This window comes from Schistocerca serialis, chromosome 1 (genome assembly GCF_023864345.2).
Source record: "Schistocerca serialis cubense isolate TAMUIC-IGC-003099 chromosome 1, iqSchSeri2.2, whole genome shotgun sequence".
NCBI lineage: Eukaryota > Metazoa > Arthropoda > Insecta > Orthoptera > Acrididae > Schistocerca > Schistocerca serialis.
This window is the reverse complement of record NC_064638.1, coordinates 399,268,178-399,292,276: the sequence shown is the minus strand read 5'-3', so window position 1 is coordinate 399,292,276 and position 24,099 is coordinate 399,268,178. Positions and strand designations below refer to the sequence as shown.

The window sequence follows — 24,099 nt, the reverse complement described above, 5'->3', positions numbered from 1 at the left end:
TTGTATAGACCCTCTATATACTCCTTCCACCTTTCTGCTTTCCCTTCTTTGCTTAGAACTGGGTTTCCATCTGAGCTCTTGATATTCATGCAAGTGGTTCTCTTTTCTCCAAAAGTCTCTTTAATTTTCCTGTAGGCAGTATCTATCTTACCCCTTGTGATATGCGCCTCTACATCCTTACATTTGTCCTCTAGCCATCCCTGCTTAGCCATTTTGCACTTCCTGTCGATCTCATTTTTGAGACTTTTATATTTCTTTTTGCCTGCTTCATTTACTGCATTTTTGTATTTTCTCCTTTCATCAATTAAATTCTATATCTCTTCTGTTGCCCAAGGATTTCTATTAGCCCTCGTCTTTTTAGGTACTTAATCATCTGCTGCCTTCACTATTTCATCTCTCAAAGCTACCCATTCTTCTTCTACTGTATTTCTCTCCCCCATTCTTGTCAATTGTTCTCTAATGCTCTCTCTGAAACTCTCAACAACCTCTGGTTCTTTCAGTTTATCCAGGTCCCATCTCCTCAAATTCCCACTTTTGTGCAGTTTCTTCAGTTTTAATCTACAGTTCATAACCAATAGATTGTGGCCAGAGTCCACATCTGCCCCAGGAAATGTCTTATATTTTAAAACCTGGTTCCTGAATCTCTGTCTTAGCATTATATAATCTATCTGATACCTTCCATTATCTCCAGGCCTCTTCCATGTATACAACCTTCTTTTATGATTCTTGAACCAAGTGTTAGGTATGATTAAGTTATGCTCTGTACAAAATTCTACCAGGCAGCTTCTTCTTTCATTCCTTACTCCCATTTCATATTCACCTACTATGTTTTTTTCTCTTCCTTTTCCTACTATCGAGTTCCACTCACCCATGACTATTAAATTTTTGTCTCCCTTCACTATCTGAATAATTTCTTTTATCTCATCATACATTTCATCAATCTCTTCGTCATCTGTGGAACTAGTTGGCATATAAACTTTGTACTTCTGTGGTAGGCATGGGCTTCATATCTATCTTGGCCACAATGATGCGTTCACTATGCTGTTTGTAGTAGCTTACTTGCATTCCTATTTGCCTATTCATTATTAAACCTACTCCTGCATTACCCCTATTTGATTTTGTATTTATAACCCTGTATTCATCTGACCGTAAGTCTTGTTTCTCCTGCCACCGAATTTCACTAATTCCCACTGTATCTAACTTTAATCTGTCCATTTCCCTGACATTCCACACTCCGATCCGTAGAACGCCAGTTTTCTTTCCCCTGATAACAACGTCCTCCTGAGTAGTCCCTGCCCGGAGATCCAAACGGGGGACTATTTTACCTCCGGAATATTTTACCGAAGAGGACGCCATCATTATTTAACCATACAGTAAAATGCATGCCCTCGGGGAAAAAATTACAGCTGTCATTATATATATTATTAATTAATAATTATTAATGTTGTTTTTAATAGTTACCCAAGTATTATTCGAAAGAAACTATATTTTATCATTTACGGATACAAATACATTTTCAATGAGGGGATTTTATGAGGTAGACATCGTTTTAAATGACTCACTGCTTGCAAGGGCAAGGGCAAGAGCAAGGTCAAGACAAAGACTCAGTACAACTGCTGATAAAAATTTCAGTTTCTGTAGGTTCAGGTAGAATATAAGTTCTCTCTCCACACTCTATAACAGTTTGTGTTCTGTTATTAAGGACCTGAAAAATTCACTTTTGTGGTAAAAGCAGATTTAGATGTGAATCCTGTCTCAAAATGTAAAAAAGCAAAATTATCTGATAAATATCTTTTCACAGCAGATTGTATCCAGATGAACTATTTTGTGAGAGATTGTTTGAAACAGCTTTATTTTTGCAAATGTAACCAGTTTTTGGTTACTTGTGTTCAACATCTTCTAGCAAAGCCTAAGCTTGGAAAAGTAATGTGTGTAAGAATGTGTTTACAAAATAAAAATATGTATGAACATAGCAATGTATCATTATGTTTACATGCCACCATCTTTCGGAAGATGAGAACGGAATTTCGGAAGTCAGATATGGCATCTGGAAAACAGTTCTTCCAGCCTCTGACTTAGTCAGCAAATTTGCTCTGTCTCTCCATTAAATATTACAGGTAGATAGATAGCTTCATGATCAGTTTGATATTTCTACTTCCGTAAAATGTTAATCCATCCAAACAAACTGAAAATTTTTAAAAACTAGATGTTACCTGACAACCCAAGCAAGCTTTGGAATGGTTGTGCATTTACTTGTAAGCAAAAATTGATTGTGGAAGTGGAGAACTGGCAGGTAGGACTGGATTCTCTTAATTGATTTTGGAGTATTTACATGACCAACCGAAAATTGGTTTACAAAATCAGGTTTTGGGAGCTCCATTCATACAGAGTGTACGTGAAGTCTTTAACGTGACAGTTTTAGCTGACAAGTATTTTAAACGTGGTTGCTCAAATACCAGTAGAGATCAGGCATGATGTACCTCGTTTACAACACGGTCAGCCTCGGGAAGCAATTGCACAGTAGCCATTACTGAATGCTTTGTGTTTCTTTTAATTTTTTTGGAAATAAATGAAGAGACTAGTCCTGCTCCAGCACAGAGTTTGATTATGCTCTTTGCAACATCAGAAGGGATTGATGATGTCTATCAGCACATGTCATGCAGAAATGCAGAACAATGGGGCAGGTTGCTACCATTCAAGGAGGAGGCAGGACTTGGTTCCTTGCTCTCTTTCCCCTCTGGTGGCCATAATTCTAGTTTGTTTAAGCTTGCAGTCAACTGTAAGTTTATAGGGTCAGCACTTTGCACTGTAGCAAACAGAAAACAAAACCTGTCAATGTATTTCAAGCACACCAAAAGTCTTCCCTAACGAGCGAACAGAGTTACTTTCAGTTCTAGTTTTACACAAAGTATGTTATCGTTGGTTTTATCTGTAGTAATTTCAAGTGCCCATGAAAGGTCGAAATCAATATTCTCCCAATTTTGTAGTTATGAAGTTGGGTAGGAAAAGATAATGTTTAGAAACACCTTAAGACAGAGCAGCACTGCTCACTGTTGGGAAAATCCTGCTGCTGCCCTAAAGAAAGAATCATTTGTTGGAAGTTTAAATAGAGCCAGAAGAAGAAAGCAAGGACCCCAGACATTCCAGTCAGAAAGCTTCCCAGTCACCGCTTCTTCTTCTTCTTCTCCTCCTCCTCCTCCTCCTTCTTCTTCTTCTTCTTCTTCTCCTCCTCCTTCACTTTATTTTATTTTTTATTTTTTTTAAACAGTCAGTTTCAAAGCACTAAGGATTCATCTTTTGGCATTTAACATGACAATCCTTTAAATCTGTGTTGTCATTTACAAACAAAAAAATTTAACACAGATTTCAACAAAAGCATAAGCGAATTTTGACAAAAATATATGTGAATTTCACCAAAAGTAGATGCTACATTTCCAGGTCTCTATGTGTTATGCATAAGGTGAAAAGATAAAGGAAAATTGAAGGGGATTATGAAATGCACTACAGGAAATTCTGGAAATATCGAGGTGGATAACATGGCTAAATTTCACCACATCCTAACAACAAATCAACATTTAACTTATTGTAGTAATTTTCAGCTAAGTTATTTATATGAAAAGAAATGTGTGTGTATTATACTCATTCATTTTATTGAGATCTGCTCTCAGTCTCTTGTCATTCATTATTTTGCAGTCTGTTCTGCAAGATGTTATACAGTTTCGCCAACAGAGGGCAGAGATGTTCTCACCTACCACTCCACTGCCTCCATCCATCACTGAGTATATTCCTTGGACTGCTGCTGTTGGTAAAAGTGGAGTGCGAGATGCTTTAAACAAACAGGTAAAAAATGATTTCCTCCAGAAATAATTTTTTTACATCCAGCTGAAATGTACCTTGCTTATGGATTAAAAATGCATTCCAGATAAGTGTATTCCAGACTGTGACTGACTGCAACCCATATCTTTGGATTTTGTTTTATTTTTGAATACAAAAGCCTAAATACCGGCCCCCATCTAAAGTGCAGTTTTAGTTACCTGACATGACTTCACTTGTTGCCTTCTTATTTTGCATTAAGTATTCTTTTGTTTGGTATTTTAATTACTGAAAAATTTCATTGTGACAAGTTTTTCGTGCCGTTAGTAGCAAATTTCACTCGTGAACTTTTAAGTCATAAATTCATAGAGTTAAAAGTTTATATAGATTGTATACTTGAAAAAATTCACACTTACTGCACTCATTGTGGTCAGAATTCATTTTCAAAATGCTGTTTTGCATGCAGTCCTGCTATTATTTTTCAGTTATAAGTTAAAGATGATTATAAAATACTGTATGAATCAAATATTTGTTTTATTGTGTTTTTGGATTTCAGCGAAAACTCACTCTTGAGTGTGGATCCTCCATTACAGGGGATATTGTATTAAAAAATCAACTGTTTGATCAGTTGGTCAATTTGATTGATATTATTCTTGATGGACACAAATGTCGTCTTGAAAGTATTCGTGGAACCGAGAAATTTGATGGCTTATTTCTGCAGTATGAACGTGAGCGGATGTCTCTGATTCAACCATTTTGTAAGTTCCAACAAAAAGCTATTTTCACAATCAGAGAACTTTTTATCTGCATGTAGCAGAAAAAAATCATAGACAAAAATTTCAATTTTTCAGGATAAAATTTAGTTATAAGTATGGATAAGAGCTACAATTAAGTAACATATATGTTGGTCATGGGTACACGTACAAAAGCACCCCATCTTTGGCATTAAAAAATGATGCTGATAAACCAGACCCATCACAAGATACTTGATGTTCTGTTCAGCTTCTTTAAAATTTGAAGTGCTTTTGGAATAATATGGATGCACACGACATATAAATGCAACAGTACCAGAAAAGATGTTCATTTCAAGTGGAGAGTGCCAGCAGGTGTTCATGTATTCCTCACTCCAGTTCGCAGCCCTATACAACTCTGGCCATAAACATAGAATGCCTAAAAGCAGCCATTTCCAAACTGTCATGTAGAATTTGGCATTGACAGTCTCACCATCAAGGATGAAATTTCAATGAATCATTTTGTTGCTGTTAAAAAAGGTGGTCAGTATTACCTTGAACCACGGCTTTTGGTGGCAACTTCTTTTGGGATATTAGGAAATTAGGGAACACTCTTGATGTGATACTAGGACCTCTGGATTACTCTGGAAACAGAAAGTAATATTTTCTGTACTTAAGGTCTTCAGAAAATATGGATGTTGGTCACCTGTGCAATCTTCAGCAGTTTTCATTCATCTGTTTATCTATTCATCCATTCATTCAGTCATAGTCTGTCTTCCATAAATCTCAGCAAAGTCTTCAGGCATAGGGAATGAATCAAGTTATACACAAACTGACTAAAGTTAACACATTCACAACTATGGGAAATATTCTAGATTACCCTTAAAACAGCTACTCTGTAAAAAGCTTCTGTTCTTCTTGTAAGCTGCTCAGCTGCTGCTTGTATCCTTCATGGTAAGCATTTAAGCAACTTCTCATATAAAGATATCAGATGTGTGTATACTGGAAAAGTTAAAACATACGAAAAGGAAAGTTGCTGCGCCCCCCTCCACACACACACACCCACACCAACCCACCCACACACACACCACACACAAACACACACACACACACACACACACACACACACACACACACACACACACACGAGACTGCAATCTGAAGCAACCGTAGCCAAACTCTGTGTCTGTGGAGTTGGTGTGTGTGTGTGTGTGTGTGTGTGTGTGTGTGTGTGTGTGTGTGTGTGTGTATGTGTGGTTTTTTTTTTTACAAAGGCCCTACAGGCGGAAAGCTTTATTGGTGACAGTATTTTTTGCTGTACCTATCTGCGACTCAGCATCTTTGTTGTATGGTGAGTGGCAACTTCCATATTCAATCCTGGATTTCCATTTGTTTAAAATTTAAAACTTGTTTCATGTAAACATCAGTGTGGATAGGAATGTACAACCCCAAGTCAAATTATTCTGGTGAGTTGTACAAGGCCAATAGCAAGCTCTCTTAGTTTAGTGTAGAGTTTTTGGGGATTTCCAGTTTCCTGCCTGACATCTTCAGACAATCTTTTAATGATCATTACATCAGAAAGTAACGCCCCATTTTGCATTCTGTACGAAAATTGCCATATACGAGATGCTTTTTCCTTGTTTGTTAGCTGTGCACCATGAAATAGATTTACCCCTTGCCCAAATTCTCAGTAATTGATGATGTAAACAGAGTTCTTGCTAATCACTAATTCCTTTGATACCATTTCCACAGTCAGTCACTGATTTTGTGCTAACGGCTGTGTCAGCTGTGCAGTGCTTTCCCGTTTGTTGACAGTTGACCCAAATATTACTCACAAACAAAAACTTTCTTCTCTTCCCCAAACCAATATAGCTCCTTATCACGGCTCCCATTCCTTACTTTTGCACGGCATCACATAAATGTTCCCCATTTCTTGTCATATGTAACAAAATTCGTTACATGTTGCTCCATCTCAATGTGATTCAAGCCCCTCGCTGTGACGCAAGCCTCTCGCTGTGACGCAAGCCTCTACACTTTGTACTTATTTGTTTTATCAGACAAATTTATTTCATCTTATAAAATACCACATTACATTGAGCAAACTATCGTGTCTTTCCTTGCATACTTTTAACACACTTTTCCAGTTTATGTATTAGTCCATTCATCAAATTTAACTAATCTTTCACAGTTTCTTCAGAACATCAGACTCTGTTAGCCCTTCAGCTCTGATCAGAACTCCATGCTGCTGTGAAAAGACCTGTGGGATTATAGGGGAGGGCACCAAATTCATATTATTGAGAAAAAATACCTTGTTTCACAAAGCACCTAGCATCCTGCGCACGTTGGTCTATCGATTACTCAATGATTATTAATGCATCCGGGTTGATCAAATTGTAAGTTGATTTCTGAATGAATCGTAAGTTGATTTTTGAATGCATGCATAGTGTACGTGATGTCTCTTGTCATCGAGAGGGTGAATGACAATCGCTGTTTATGTGGTTGACTGGGTTTGCAAATGATCAGTATTGCTATAATTACTAGCTAATTCTGTAGATTGAGACTACCAGAGTGGAAGTAAATGACAAACAGGAATAACAGGCAACAAAGATTACGTCTTGTCTTTGTGTATCCAAGAAAATGAAATTTTGACAGAAAATTTTTGGCCAGACCGCTACATTACTAAGAGCCAGTTATATCGTCCCCGGATAGCAGCCGCTAAAATTCTATTCTGGGAGTAGTGCGGAAAATGCGTTGTACGAACATGTAATAACGCCTAACTGGAGAATAAATGCAGGATAACTAAACCAGTGATTGTGGTGGGGTTAGTGAAGTTAACCAGAGAATAAATTTTGACATTGGCAGGAATAGGTACGGAATCAGTTATGACAAGATTGTTTGTTGGAACGAGGAAGGAAAAGAACGGGGACACTCACAACTTATGGGAGAATATGACGATTCCAAATTTATGTAAAAATTTCATACTACTACTTTTCGATCTCATGCTTCAGAAGCTAGAGAGTATGAATGAAATGTGAAACTATTTCCTAACATAAAACTTTTTGCTTGTAGTAGGCCTAATAGACATTTGATATTGGTACTTCATGAATTATATTCTGTCGTTTTATAAAAATTATCATTTGTGCCAAAACGGTCTCGTTTATTTGGTGTGTGTAACAAACGCTGCTGTATTAGGTAGACCTATTTCGTTTTATCTAGCAGACAGTGACAAAATACACATAATCAGATCGAGAAACCACACCAGTCTCAGGTACTATTTGTATTAACAGCTTTTCTAGTATTAGACAGCTACATTTCGAATTTTCATGTAGCAAAATGTTGACGAAGTATAAAGCTGTGGCAAGATTAGAGAGAGAGAGAGAGAGAGAGAGAGAGAGAGAGAGAGAGAGAAGCTAGGACATAAGGATTGAAGAAATGTGTACTGCCTTGTTTGTCTCTTGTCTTTACTCGTTTTATGGATCCGATATTTAATTTTATGTCACACAAAACAGCAAATTCTTAGCTGTTGTTGTTGTTGTTGTCTTCAGTCCTGAGACTGGTTTTTTGATGCAGCCCTCCTTGCTAATCTATCCTGTGCAAGCTGCCTCATCTCCCAGTATCTACTGCAACCTACATCCTTCTGAATCTGCTTAGTGTATTCATCTCTTGGTCTCCCTCTACGATTTTTACCCTCCACGCTGCCCTCCAATGCTAAATTTGTGATCCCTTGATGCCTCAGGATATGTCCTACCAACCGATCCCTTCTTCTAGTCAAGTTGTGCCACAAACTTCTCTTCTCCCCAATCCTATTCAATACCTCCTCATTAGTTACGTGATCTACCCACCCAATCTTCAACATTCTTCTGTAGCACCACATTTCGAAAGCTTCTATTCTCTTCTTGTCCAAACTATTTATTGTCCATGTTTCACTTCCATAAATGGCTACACTCCATACAAATACTTTCAGAAACGACTTCCTGACACTTAAATCTATACTCGATGTTAACAAATTTCTCTTCTTCAGAAACGCTTTCCTTGCCATTGCCAGTCTACATTTTATATCCTCTCTACTTCTACCATCATCAGTTATTTTGCTCCCCAAATAGCAAAACTCCTTTACTACTTTAAGTGGCTCATTTCCTAATCTAATTCCCTCAGCATCACCTGGCTTAATTTGACTACATTCCATTATCCTCGTTTTGCTTTTGTTGATGTTCATCTTATATCCTCCTTTCAAGACACTGTCCATTCCGTTCAACCGCTCTTCCAAGTCCTTTGCTGTCTCTTACAGAATTACAATGTCATCGGCGAACTTCAAAGTTTTTATTTCTTCTCCCTGGATTTTAATACCTACTCCAAATTTTTCTTTTGTTTCCTTTACTGCTTGCTCAATATACAGATTGAATAACATTGGGGGAGAGGCTACAACCCTGTCTCACTCCCTTCCCAACCACTGCTTCCCTTTCATACCCCTCGACTCTTATAACTGCCATCTGGTTTCAGTACAAATTGTAAATAGCCTTTCGCTCCCTGTATTTTACCCCTGCCACCTTTAGAATTTGAAAGAGAGTATTCGAGTCAACATTCTCAAAAGCTTTCTCTAAGTCTACAAATGGTAGAAATGTAGGTTTGCCTTTCCTTAATCTTTCTTCTAAGATAAGTCGTAAGGTCAGTATTGCCTCACATGTTCCAACATTTCTACGGAATCCAAACTGATCTTCCCCGAGGTCGGCTTCTACCAGTTTTTCCATTCGTTTGTAAATAATTCGCGTTAGTATTTTGCAGCTGTGACTTATTAAATTGATAGCTCGGTAATTTTCACATCTGTCAACACCTGTTATCTTTGGGATTGGAATTATTATATTCTTCTTGAAGTCTGAGGGTATTTCGCGTGTCTTGTGCATCTTGCTCACCGGGTGGTGGAGTTTTGTCAGGACTGGCTCTCCCAAGGCCGTCAGTAGTTCTAATGGAATGTTGTCTACTCCCGGGGCCTTGTTTCGACTCAGGTCTTTCAGTGCTCTGTCAAACTCTTCACACAGTATCGTATCTCCCATTTCATCTTCATTTACATCCTCTTCCATTTCCATAATATTGTCCTCAAGTACATCGCCCTTGTACAGACCCTCTATATACTCCTTCCACCTTTCTGCTTTCCCCTCTTTGCTTAGAACTGGGTTTCCATCTGAGCTCTTGATATTCATACAAGTGGCTCTCTTTTCTCCAAAGGTCTCTTTAATTTTCCTGTAGGCAGTATCTATCTTACCCCTAGTGAGATAAGCCTCTACATCCTTACATTTGTCCTCTAGCCATTCCTGCTTAGCCATTTTGCACTTCCTGCTGATCTCATTTTTGAGACATTTGTATTCCTTTTTGCCTGCTTCATTTACTGCATTTTTATATTTTCTCATTTCATCAATTAAATTCAATATTTCTTCTGTTACTCAAGGATTTCTACTAGTCCTCGTCTTTTTGCCTACTTTATCCTCTGCTGCCTTCACTATTTCAGCTCTCAGAGCTACCCATTCATCTTCTACTGTATTTCTTTCCCCCATTCCTGTCAATTGTTCCCTTATGCTGTCCCTGAAACTCTGTACAACCTCTGGTTTAGTCAGTTTATCCAGGTCCCATCTCCTTAAATTCCTAGGCAGTAAAGACTGCAGATTTTCTGAAGAGTTCTTGTTCTGCCGGTTACAAATAATCCCATCCAGTATTAATTGTGAGAATTTTTTTAAGAGGCCGACTGGGAGCAGGAGAGGCACCACAGGACATTTTAATTTCCACTGGTATGAATATAGTTGAATGGCACCCATTACAAAATATACACGTTTGAATTCCACACAGTGAAATACAGAGATGTGTGATGGAAAAATGCTCTGTGAAGAGGCGTGGCACTGCACTTCGGCACGCTTAAGACCAAATAACATGTCCTACGTTCCCTCGAACATATATATCTTCAGAAAGATGTGTGCTACAAAATGAAGATATTTTTGAAAAGTTGATTTTTTTTTGGCATCCTACCTCAAACACTCGAGGGAGGCGGAGCGCCACTATCTAGTATTATACTGGTTCAGAAATAGTGTAGGTCTGGACCTGATGGACAGTGCAGTCTGAGTTTTAGTGGGGAAGATGGTGGTCTCCACATGACCCGTGTTTACATTAAGTGATTTTGCTGTTTTGTCTTCGTTTATTGCTCTCATGTTAAAAAGAAAGAAAAAAAAAGATGATTTCTGTGACCGGGAGTGAATTAAATTACATTTACATAATTACGGAAGGCTAAAATATGTTATTAGTTTCAGATTTTCTTTTGTTTCCGCCTATCTGACAGCCAAGAGTTAATCACCTTGAAGAACAATGAAGTTATTTTTGTCGGTTTGTTAAATAAATTTGAATTTTATTAATCTTTTCTGCTGAGGCAGCCAATTTATTTGAAACGAAGTTTTTAATTCCACACTACTGGCTAATTTCAACTGTTCGCTGCATTTCAAGTTCGCGTTTTCATGTTCTAGCACGTATGGCATTATGCCATAATAAAGAACCAAACATGAGATAATATGGTACTGGTACTCCCAAGAAAATTTACATCTGAATCTGGACATACGAATGTGCACTTTAAACTGAATTATGCATTTTAGTATGGTTCACAAAATTCCCTTGCTCTTGGAGTATCCTCTAATGCAGGGCCGGCCAGAAATTCTGCACGCGTGCGGTGCTCCTGCACATGTGCAACTTCCGGGTCACAGTGTGCACGCCGCAGCACAGTGTGCACGCCGCAGCCGTCAGCGTTCATGTAGTGCATGGTTCTACGCACAGATGTCGCTTTATCCACTTCCTGAGGTACTCTGTACCTGCGAATTCTAGTGCTCTTTACACAGCTTGCAAGCCAACCATGGGAAGGTATTTCCCGTATTAAACAATTAAAATACTGTCACAGTCTACTCATCGAGACGTCTACTTTTATGTTAACAGTTTAGCCCAGTAAGACAAGTAATACAGTTAACAACCGTTGGTTTTTATTAAGGCAGCTTGACTGACGGTACGTAAATATGTGTAATGTTTTTGATCTAGTATTTAAGAAAGAGAGCACTTAGCGACTTCCAACGAACCTTAGTCATGATTTCAAATAACATTAAACCAATGCAAGGTTTCCTACAACTAATTCTCGGTGCTCTCAGTTACACCCACATAATTTCTGTCTCACTGACCTCTAAACAGAATTACAACCGCAGACCTCTCGATGATGACCTGTACCATTATTGCTATATCTTTCATCAGTTCTGTCTGAAATCTGCATAATAACCGACAATTAGATGAATGTTATGTTTTATCGACTTCAGCTGAGCGTAGCCCTTCACACATTAAAAAAAAAGACCCTAAATGTAAGTATACAACAATCGGTTTGTAGGCGACTTGCCTACAACAAATAATTGCATAGCCGTCCGGCATAATGAGGTAACGAAAAAATATTTATTCGTGAAAACTCACAATGAGAAGAAAACTAAAAACAACAGAGAAGTAACAAAAACTAGGAGATCCTATAGTCTTACGGCAAAGATAAAAAACAACACATGACCAAAAAAAACTCTCGCGCACTTTTGATCTCACTTTGCACCAGACATGAAAAATACCACTGCCACACAGCCCCCCCCCCCCCTTAGAGTGCAGAGCCCCAGGGATATCTTGATACTTGAATTCTATTCGACGTCCAGCTCTGGTGTGCGTCCGGTGTCTCGGGGGCGGTGACGTTGTTGTTTGTGGTGGTGATTCACCTGTCTCGGACGATGTACTGAGCGGTGTTTTGGTATGCTCTGCGTCCATCATGTGTTGATGCACAGGCGTGGTGTCACAGGTCGGAGAGGGTAAAACCCATGCTGGCTTGACATGTTCAATCGATACCTTTGTCGGAACACCATTGTACATTATGTCCACAGTATGCTTATTTGTACTCAGCACCTGAAATGGGCCCGTATATGGTGGTTGTAAAGGCGATTTGACTGAGTCTGTTCGCAACATTACGTGAGAGCAATGGTACAAGTCTTTGTGTACAAACACCTTACGGTAACCATGGCGAGAAGGTGGCGGGCAACGTATATTTGTGCAGTGACGTTTTAGCTGTTGCACCCAGTGTGTGAGGCCCTCTGATCCAGGTAGTAAGGTTGGTACTAAATAATCTGCAGGAATCCATAGCGACTCGCCGTAAACCATCTCGGCAACTGATGCACCAATATCGGGTTTGTGAGCTGTCCACAGGCCTAACAACCCTAGTGGTAATGCTTCCGTCCATCTCTCTTGATGACACATCAATGCTGCTTTGAGTGTTCTGTGCCATCGTTCGACCATACAATTACTGGCAGGGTGATAGGCAGTTGTGTGGTGGCGTTGGAAACCGCACATTTTGGATAGCTCGAGGAGCAACGTAGATTCGAACTGACGTCCTTGGTCAGTTGTGACATGAAGGGGGCGTCCAAAACGGGCAACCCACGTACACAGAAACGTCTTAACAGTAGTTTCGGCTGAAATATCGACTGTTGGAGTTGCTTCTGCCCATCTTGTGCACCTATCTATGGCCGTAAACAAATATCTGTAACCCTCTGACTGTGGGAGAGGTCCAACCAGGTCCACGTGAACGTGTGCAAATCTAGCAGAGGTACCTTGAAAATCTCCAATATCAGCACGCACATGTCGTCCTACTTTACTCTGTTGACAAGGAATGCAGGAACGTACCCAAAGGCGCGCGTCTCTTTTCATAGAAGGCCACACATAGCGGTCTGTCAGCAGCTTTATTGTAGCGTTGGCTCCTGGGTGCGATAGTGTGTGGACACTGTCGAATGCCGTCTTGCGCAATATTTCTGAAATGAATGGTCTTGGTCTGCCTTGATAAAAGTCGCACCACAGCTTCCGCTTGGAGTTAGGCACCAGAATTTGCTCGAACTTCAGACCTGTAGACGGGTCGTTTAACAGCTGTCGTAGCTCTGCATCCTTAGTCTGTTCCACTGCAAGTTTATCATAGTCTATAATTTTTGAAATCCCGCAAATACGTGAAAAATAGTCAGCCACTAAATTTTCTGTGCCTCTTAAATGGCGTATATCTGTCGTGAACTGACTTATGAACTCAATATAACGGAACTGTCTTGGTGAGCATTTATCACTGGTGTTTTTAAAAGCCGATGTTATGGGTTTGTGGTCTGTAAACACAGTCACTGGTCTAGCCTCTATTTGTGGGCGGAAGTATCGAATTGCTTCGTAGATCGCGAACAATTCTCTGTCATATGCGCTGCACTTCTGTTGTGCAGTCTGTAACTTTTTAGAGAAAAACCGTAGTGGTTGCCATTGCCCTTCTACACGCTGGTGCAGCGCCGCCCCTATTGCTGACTGGCTCGCGTCTACAGCAATAGCTAGCTGTGCGTAGTGAACTGGGTGAGCGAGCAACCCTGCTTTGCTTGAAGATCATTAAATGCTTTGTCCATTTCTTGTGTCCACTTAAGTATTCGTCGACCTTTGGCGTCGTGTTCCTTGAGTGCATCAGTGAGTGGTGCTTGCACCGCAGCCGTTGGTGGTAGGTGACGTCTATAAAAATTTATTAATCCCATGTATCGTCGTAGCTCTTGGTAGTTTGTCGGTTTCGGAAGGGCCTGTATCACCGTGATCTTCTCTGGCAGAGGCAATATACCTTCTGATGACACAGTATGGCCGAGGAAAGTGACTTGGTTCTTGTGCATGATGCGAACAATTCTCTGTCATACGCGCTCCACTTATGTTGTGCAGTCTGTAACTTTTTAGAGAAAAACCGTAGTGGTTGCCATTGCCCTTCTACACGCTGGTGCAGCGCCACCCCTATTGCTGACTGGCTCGCGTCTACAGCAATAGCTAGCTGTGCGTAGTGAACTGGGTGAGCGAGCAACACTGCTTTGCTTGAAGATCATTAAATGCTTTGTCCATTTCTTGTGTCCACTTAACTATTCGTCGACGTTTGGCGTCGTGTCCCTTGAGTGCATCAGTGAGCGGTGCTTGCACTGCAGCCGTTGGTGGTAGGTGACGTCTATAACAATTTATTAATCCCATGTATCGTCATAGCTCTTGGTAGTTTGTCGGTTTCGGAAGGGCCTGTATCACCGTGATCTTCTCTGGCAGAGGCAATATACCTTCTGATGACACAGTATGGCCGAGGAAAGTGACTTGGTTCTTGTGCATGACGCATTTATTTTCGTTTAAAACGACTCCGTATCAGATAGACGCTTGCGAAGTTGACACAGATGCTGTTCATGTGTTTGACTGTCCAGAGAGAAAACCAAAATGTCATCAAGATAAGCAAAGCAAAATGTTAATCCCTTTATCACCTCGTCGATAAAATGCTGCCAAGTCTGTGCTGCGTTCTTAAGGCCAAAAGGCATAAATAAAAACTCGAATAATCCAAATGGTGTAATCACTGCTGTCTTCTGAACATCTCTTGGAGCCACTGGTATCTGGTTGTATGCTTTCTTGCAATCGAGGACGCTAAAAATTTTCGCGCTGGCCAGAGCACATGTGAAGTCCTGTATATTAGGTACTGGGTATCTATCTGGAATGGTTCTTGAGTTTAATGTTCGGTAATCCCCACACGGTCTCCATGATCCATCTTTCATACATACTAAGTGTAGGGGTGAAGACCACGGACTGTCTGACCGGCGAATTATTCCCGCTTGTAACATTTCCTCGAATATCGCCTTTGTTTCTGTCAATCTCTCTGGTGTGATTCTACGTGCTCGTTGTGAAACTGGTTGTCCTGGCGTGGTACGAATATAGTGAACCGTACTATGTTTTTCTTTTGTCTGTCCATCAGAACATCTCCGAATCGTCTCTTCGTCATGTAGCTCTTCGGCTACAGAGTTGCCAATCGCCTGTAGCTTCTCACAAGTTGTATGCCCTTTAGTGCTTGATATTGCACTGTTGTCCGTCAGATTTAACAAATGTTTTCCTTGTAAGTCGACCGCCAACTCGAAATGTACCAGAAAATCAGCGCCCAAAATAGGTTCTGATATACCAGCTATCACAAAAGACCAGGTAAACTGTTTGGAAAAACCCACATCAATCTTGCAGACTTTACATCTGTACGTGTTAATCACCGAGTTATTCACTGCCTTCAAACGTGGCTGTATGTCTTTTTCGTTGTGTGGTGCATGGCTGACAGGAAGCGAACTAATGTCTGACCCGGTATCCACCAAAAACCTTGTACCCGTAAGTACGTCTGATACATACAATCTTTTCGAAGCAGGAGGCATATGTATTGACGACTGTTGTTGCTGACATGAAAACACTGCACTGTTTCTGTACAAACCTTGGTTGTCTGAGTAGGTGCATGGTGATGTACATCTTGTAGCATCTCTCCCAAAACGTTTATGGTACCAACACACCTTACGCTCATCCTCTTGTTGACTTCATGTTTCACGCCCAGCCCGGTCTCTCTTGCGCTTAAAGATAACTTGTGGTCGTTGTAGCGTGCGTAGTTGCGCTCGCAAATCCTCTATTGCAGTTTTTAAATCTCTAATTTCGTTTGAACTTTTTGTTGTTTGTCGCGTTGCGACCGTGGCACAGTTTACTGCTATATCATCAGTTTGGTCGTGCTGGTAATGGTAGTTACCGTACGTGGCATCTGTCGACGTCATTGCGACTGTTGCAGTAGGCTCGTGCGTCTCGTAGATTCTGTCTGCAGCGAGCAGCAGTTTGTGAACTGATCTTTCATCGTATATAGCTAGTGTAGTTCTTACTTGCATTGGTAGCTGTTGTTGCCATACGTGGAGTAACAGTCTATCAGAGACTTTCGATCTATCTACCAGGCTGCGTAAATGACGCCAGTATTCTGACGGGGTCCTATCTCCCCGTTTCTCTTGGTACAGTACTTGTTTGACTCTGATGTCGACTGATTTCACACACCGAGAAATTAATTCTTCTTTCAGTCTACAGTATGCTCCTTCAGCAGGCGGGTTCACTATAATGTCAGATATCAAAACCGAGGTCTGATGGTCCAAATTACTTATCACCAAGGTGAACTTCTCGTGATCACTGAATATTCTTTGTTGTAGAAATATATTTTCGATTACCGCGAACCATGTGTGTGGCTGAGAAGGCATGAATGGGGGTGCCCGTAATTGCAACCGTTGAGTTGGTGAAGCGTTGAAACCAGCGGCTACTTCCGTTGCTGTTACTTGCTGTGGTTGTGCTGCCATGGTTGTTGAACCAACGTCATTCCTTTGGTCCGGTATATGCTTTAAGTTCATATCTTTCGAAATATGCAACTGTAAAGTTTCTATCTCATTCTGAAGCCTATGAATTTCTTCCGTTATCGAACCGTATCGTTTGCCGTCATCGTTCATTGCTTTTGCAGTTAATGTTCGACGTAGCTAACGAAAGATTTAAAGTTCCTTAATCGAAGGTCACCAATTATGTAGGCGACTTGCCTATGACAAATAATTGCATACCCGTCCGGTATAATGAGTTAACGAAAAAATATTTATTCGTGAAAACTCACAATGAGAAGAAAACTAAAAACAACAGAGAAGTAACAAAAACTAGGAGATCCTATAGTCTTACGGCAAAGATAAAAAACAACACATGACCAAAAAAAAACTCTTGCGCGCTTTTGATCTCACTTTGCACCAGACATGAAAAATACCGCTGCCACAGGTTTAATGACCAATTTTCCTTATAATAATGTAACATGGAGCAGGATGATGCAATAATGCACAGTTAGTAAACAATAATTTTTAATTATGAAAGGAATAAATCCAAATACGTTTATCACTGGTCATGAGAAATGATATAGTTAATATCGCGCACAAAAGCACGACTCATTGACAAATGCAAGCAGTTGCGGGAGATTTTCATTACTGATGCTTGATCGAAACGACTGAGAACATAGATCTTCCGTTCTTTGCTTTTTCACAGTACCTGGCATTTCTCAGTACTTCTCTGTTAAGGTTACGGTCACCAGGGGTAAACGAAACTGGGTATGTTGCGTTCTTGCTTGTACCACATAAACAGGGAAGAGGAGCCACCGCCGTTCATTTAGGTCACATGTCTAATAACAGATGTCGCTGTCGCACACGTGCGCACTTGTGCAGCACTTCCGCACGTCTGCACACTGTGCAGCGTTTGGCCGGCCCTGCTCTAATGTCTTGATTCTTATATAACATAATGTAAAGTCTTTTAATGTTTTATACGTACGAATGTACGGGCTTCCTGCATCATCGTAGCTGTGCAAGCGTGGCGATGCCTGTCATCTGACCCAAGTGCTGAAACGAATCTATTTCTAACAAGTCGCAGGAAAATATTCTGAATGGTTGTTGGAAAAATTTTACTTTCAAGTAAAGTAAATTTCCTTTTACACAAGAAGAACTCTGTGCGCGAATGTCTGATGAATTTCATAAATCACAGAGCGTTTGATTCTCATTCAAAAATCAAATCTTTTAGGACGACCATTTCAAATATTTTCGAGCCCAGACCAACATTTATGTCGTCGTCAAAAATTTTACTGGCACATTTGTGTGATGTATCTTAAAGTGTAACACGCGCAAAAAAGATCAACATTATGTGTGAAAGCTGAGCTTCCCTTGCAGCTTAATAATCTTAGAGACTGTGTATATTAATTTAAATCATTACCTTTTCCTATTTGTGTGTTTTCACTACTTAACAGTGATGTTGTGATTGGCTGATTACATCATGTGTCCTATGCTCTGAATATCCGCTGCCATCGGCTGTCAACATTGCTTGACATGAGCTATGACTGGCTTACAAAACTGCATCGCAATCTCGATTTCAACCCTTTGGAAAGTAACATGCAGTGTTTGGTGGAATTCAAATTTATACTTTCCTAATATGAAAATATATAGTGTACATGTTGCTGCACATCAGACATCTTTCCAAAACATGTTTTTTCCCCTGAGTTTCGTTTTCTAAAGTGCCGGGAAATTCTACGCCGGTGTATAAAACCACAACTATTGAAAGGATTGAGATGTTTCACAGTTCCAAGGAAAAGTATATGTTGCTTAACACGGAAAAAGTGTATTTTCATCCGGGAGAAACTGTATTTTTAACTGGGAAATCCGGGAAAATTCCGGGAATTTTTTTCCTCGTCCACGTATACACCCTGTAAAATGCACCCAGCCAAATCGGATACCTTACATAATGCTATATAGACTGCCTCAAAAAAGAATTCATCCAGAAGCTTGTAAAGTTTTCACTCTTGTCTGTGTGCCTTTCAACGACACAAATTATTACCTTTACTCTTTAAGTTATTCACATTTGACCGGGACTTTCCATTATCACAATTCCACAATTGTGTTCTTCAGTTTTTTTGGTTACATACAAGCTTAAATGCATCGTGAATGTTGCCATATTGCAATATCATCGAAAATATTAGTCAAGATATTGCTCCGTGACGTGTTTTCTAAATTGAATCATTACTTTTTTATTACAGTGATAATGGAAGAATATGAAAGGGCAGCCATTCTAGCAGAAAAATACTGTGATTTTCAAATCTTAATTGAAATTTGTGAATCAACAGAAAATCAAGAACGTCTGGAACAATATACGAAGAAATTTGCAGACCAGGTATGATATTAAATAATTTAAAACTAATAAATGTATGATGATACCAACTAACTGAACTAAATTCACATTTTTTTTTTTTGTTTAGAAGTTCTCCCATTTCCTTTTTAATTGGTACATCCGTGAGAATAAACAAGGCAAATTGCTGGAATACTTCAAGATGCGCAAGCTGTCCCCTGACCAGCAGCATTCATTGACAGAATTTTTGACAAAGTATCCTCATTTGTCATGGATAGCTAGTGTTTTTAGTAATGAATTCAATGATGCCAGCCAAACATTACATCATCTTGCAAAGGAAGAAACTGAACTTCTCTGCAGAAAAAAGGTATCATTCATAAAGCAGTACATGTATTCAGTTGGTTTAATGAGAGACACAGCATTATCTGACGTATTTAGTACGTTTATTTGATTTAAATATTTAATATAGAACTGCTTTATTGGAGATCATTATTATATAATTTGCACATTTAGTTCCTCGCTATTGCATTTTTAAACTTTCCAGTGTTTTTAGAATACTTCCACTTTTCTCTCACAATAATTTTTTCACTACCAATAATTATCAACTATACATCATAACATTCTTAAAAGTTAGAGGCTTTTACAAACTATGATAAAATTATGGTGTAGTTTTACATAGATGTTTATGAAAAATAAATACAAACTTGGTTTCTTCAAAGTACGAACTGTATTATGTAGCAGCTGCTGTTACGTAAGGACAGTGAGGAAATGTGCCTATATCACCTGAGAGTTGTCAAAGTGAGTGACAACCAGTCTTTCTGTGGAATTTAGCAAGTTTAAGCTTTGAATCAATTAACTTTCAGTTTTTAGATGATTGTCTCACTGGAGACACTACATTTTCAACAGAAATTTATGAATTAGAGATAACAGAAGAGCATTGGTGTTGACACGCTATCTTGCCAGGTGTAAACAAAATTTGTGCTTTCTACAAATTTTGGCAATAGTATCCTCATTCAGACAATCATCCCCATAATTTCAGTGTACATCTGACTGAAAATATATTTTTGAGAGCTCAGCATTGTTGTGCATGAAGTATTTTGTAGTAAATGAATTATTCTGATTTACAGTTGTGAATTATACAAATTTTGATTGTTTGAAAAATCATTTCTCCTTAAATTCAGTGCTGATAGTTACATAATTAGTGTAATATTTACACCTTTCTCCACTTATTGATCAGTTCGTTCTAAGGAAGTTTTTAAAAGTTTACTGTTGCAATGTAAACATACCTCTTAAAAAGTCTACTGCTATGGCATAATATTGTATTCAGCATGTATTATAACTGTCACATTGTGTTCCAGTTAGTTGTTGCTTTCAACAGCTTTGTAAGTTATCTGTGTTGGAAATAATTTCCCTCTATTTTTGAGTTTGCTACAAGTATCTGTTAGTGTGCATAATCTGTACGAAACAAGACTTCTCTGTTTACATGTCTTCAGAGAGATGACTTCCAAAATCTATCAGTTGTTGTAACCATTGTCCTTGAATACTTTCCATAAATGGCTCACTTCTTTCATTTCAGTGCCTGAAATGCCTTCTTCTCAGTCCACCAAGTTCCTCAGAACAGAATGTTTGTGCAGTGGGTGGTGATAGCTGCATGCTACACAAATCTCTGAACAGAAGAAAGATCAGCCATCCACAACCTAAAGACAGACACTCGTTTAATCATCCTCCTTGCAGACAGAGATTCCATCAGCGTCATGATAAATGGCAGTGATTATTAGATAGAAAACATGTGCCAAATGTTGAATCCTCCACAAAAAAGCCCTGCCATAGTGATCCCATTCTAGAAGTCCAGTATAATGTCCAAACCCTACTTGAATCCTAAGGCATATCATAGAATCGTTCTCCTGAATCCAGTCAGATTTCCCACCCCGTATCCTAACACACCCCTTATTCTCTCGTCATCCCTAGAACCAGCTGCAAAGCCCCCATCCCCAACCCCAAAATCACCCAGAATTGTCCTGTTCTGGAACAACTGAGCTATGTCTGCTGGCAGGGATTCAACTACCAACAATGACCCAGGTGCAAACTGCACCACAGAAGAAAAAGAGAAAAACAAATGTATATCTAGTATTCCATACATAGACAATGTATCACAGCAGATTGCAAATATTTTCAAAAATCACAAAGTAAAAATTGGGTTTTCTACATCTAATAAACAACAAAAACTAAAACATAATATAATGTGTAATCATGATCCATATTCAGACTCTGGAATATACAAGGTAACATTTCAGGAATGCTCCATGTTCTACCTAGGACAAACAGGCCGAAATTTCAACACCAGGTACACAGAGCACACTAAAGCCTACACACACAACAAACACACTATGTCAGCAATAGCAACACACATATGTAATACAGGACACCCACTTGGAAAAAAAGGGCAAAATGTCAAAGTACTCCATCGACTAATTAAAGGACATAAACTGGATTTGCTAGAAGAACTAGAGATGTATTCACATTACAGAAAATATGAAGGTAAAATATTAAATGAAAAACTTGAAAGTGAATCAGTGAATTTCTTCAGATGTTTTGATAGAATACTTAAATAAAAATAGTAAAACATAGAAATAAGCACAATTGTAAAATGGATGTAAGTAATTTGAGCCAAACTGTTAAGATAAATGACCTCTGTTCAAAAGCGTATCATAATGTGTGGATGATGTACAATGTTATCTCTGTGGACTACCTGTAAGAAGATCTTTGTAACTATCTTGTTTATATAAGACATTTTTGATGTGTAAAGTGTACAAGTTGTGTGTGATGTTTAGTGTGTGTGAGACTCTGCACAAATGTACAAATTCTTCTAAATTTAGCCACTAACTTCACCAAAACAATCGATACCCAACCAAAACATCACACATTTCTTATATACTGTAGTAAAAGTCGACAAAATGAAGCAGGCACACACACATACACATTGACAACATCAATAGAAATGGCTTAATACACACAAAAAACGCACTTGAAAATGGGAATCATTTCGCGAAATGTGTCGTGCAAAAAGTACAATAAATAAAAATCGTGACTGGTAGCAGAAGATTTATTTATAAACAAATCTATTGTTTTCACAGTCGCAGGCTTTCAAAAACCATCTATAATGGATCAAGAACCAGACATTTGTCCCAGCCAAATCCAACAAGCTGTAAAATGTGTGATCAGGCCAATTACTTGTTGGTGCATTGACAGGGTATTTGCAAGCCATTTGGTGTACCATATCCACTCCATATGTAGAGCCATTAGAAAATGTAACTATATCTGGCCTCTTTTTCAACTCCAGTTCTAACGTAAAGATGCATAGTGCTGAGAATTGGGACATTTTGTTGCACTTTCCCTGGTAAACTGTAAGTGTGATATTTCTTGGTACTGACTGGAATTTCCTTGTGAGATCAAACTATGGTGCCCACTGTGGTGAAAAAATTGTCACATGTGACATGTTTTCCTTTATTGAGGTAAGGTTGCGTCTGTTTCTTCACAACAAAATCACCAAGGCACTCATTAATCAGCCTAGTGCCGTCCTTTCTTAGATAAGAGAAAGTATTCACACTATATTTGGAGTCTGTATCTGTTGCCATCCAGTACTTTTGAGCCTATTTGTCTGGTTTTCAGGCCATGAAATGTGTGCACCTGCAACGGCACTTTAAAGGAAAAAGCTGTTCGTCAATTGTTATATGAACTCATACCAGGTTTCTTTTCTTTCAGTCGTTCTGATCTTGTGGATCTAATGTTAAATATGAAATAATGCATGATCTCTCTAAATCAGTTATGAGCATTTGTTGACTTCACAAAATTATTTCCCCACACCGTTGACTGCAAGGTGTCTAGTTCTAAGCTCTTCACTCCTATAGCACTACAGACATACAATATAGCTATAACAGCTTCCAGTTCAAAGTTCATAGTCCAATCATCTGTACCCAATACTTGACATGCTTCAGTCTCAGTGCATTGTACAGTGTGATTTGAAATTTGTCCGTGATCATAAGATGCCAAGCACTGTAATGGGTCTCACTAATGTTTTGGTTTGCACATGGAGATGGTCCTGTATAGTCTTTGAAAATATTCTGTTGTCCACATCTGCCAGCTGAACAGTCATCTGTAACTCCCACTTTTCAGGTCTTCCATCTGGTGCTACAATATCTCTACCTGAAGTTAATTGAAATAGTCCACAACCCTGGTCATTTCGTTGACCACAATGTCCTCATCAGTATTCAGTAGAACATCGTGACAAGTATAATCATCTTCTGACGAAAAGTCTAGAACGACAGGTGGTGGTGTAATTCTTTTCAGATGAAGAATCCAGTGGCTGGCCCTCAGATTCATGATCCAAAATCTCATTCAGCGCACTTATAATGTCCTCTTCTGTACATAGATGTTTGGTCGTAATAAATTTCTATGTTTATTTACACAGTTAGAATGAACAGCAAAAACCGTATTTCGCGAGATAAAGCGCTGGCTGCGCAGTACTTCCATACATGGTCAGACATGTTGTAACCTGCTTTCCCACTCCTCCCCTGCTGGAAAACAGAAATATCAGGCAGTGAGATGAAAGAGTTCTGCAACTACTTACCAAACACAGCCTAACAATAAACATGAAGCTACACGAAAAATGCGATTGTTATAGCGGCTGCAGCAGAGGTGTCAGAACTGACCTGTCTGCCATTCTAGGTGAATCTTCATATTTCTCTTCTAAGGTTTTTCCACAAAATGTAAAATTAAGCATTGCAAATTACCTTATTTCATAAGAGGTCAAAGAATTTCAGCACTCTAGGTAATAATGCAAAAGAATGACAAACGAAACTATTAAGAAGTGGGTCACAAGTGACCCAGGTGCAGTTCTAAAGTTAAGCACATTGTAAACCATTGGTTCTTGCTGTCGATAGTGGCACTATTCCTTTTCAAGAATACATGTCATTACACAAATTAATTGCCACAACAGTGGAGTCCTTCCTTTGACTACATT

The 24,099-nt window shown here is 39.2% G+C and overlaps 1 protein-coding gene across 1 annotated transcript in view; it reads left to right on the top strand.

Moving 5' to 3' along the window:
* Nucleotides 1–24,099, top strand: part of LOC126471758 (nuclear pore complex protein Nup133) — a 126,443-nt gene that overhangs the window by 78,165 nt on the left and 24,179 nt on the right. Inside the window, exons 15-18 of the mRNA XM_050099886.1 lie at nucleotides 3,694–3,840; nucleotides 4,370–4,571; nucleotides 18,991–19,124; nucleotides 19,210–19,446. Of these exons, the coding sequence (XP_049955843.1) occupies nucleotides 3,694–3,840; nucleotides 4,370–4,571; nucleotides 18,991–19,124; nucleotides 19,210–19,446 (720 nt within the window). The remainder of the gene's footprint in view (nucleotides 1–3,693; nucleotides 3,841–4,369; nucleotides 4,572–18,990; nucleotides 19,125–19,209; nucleotides 19,447–24,099) is intronic.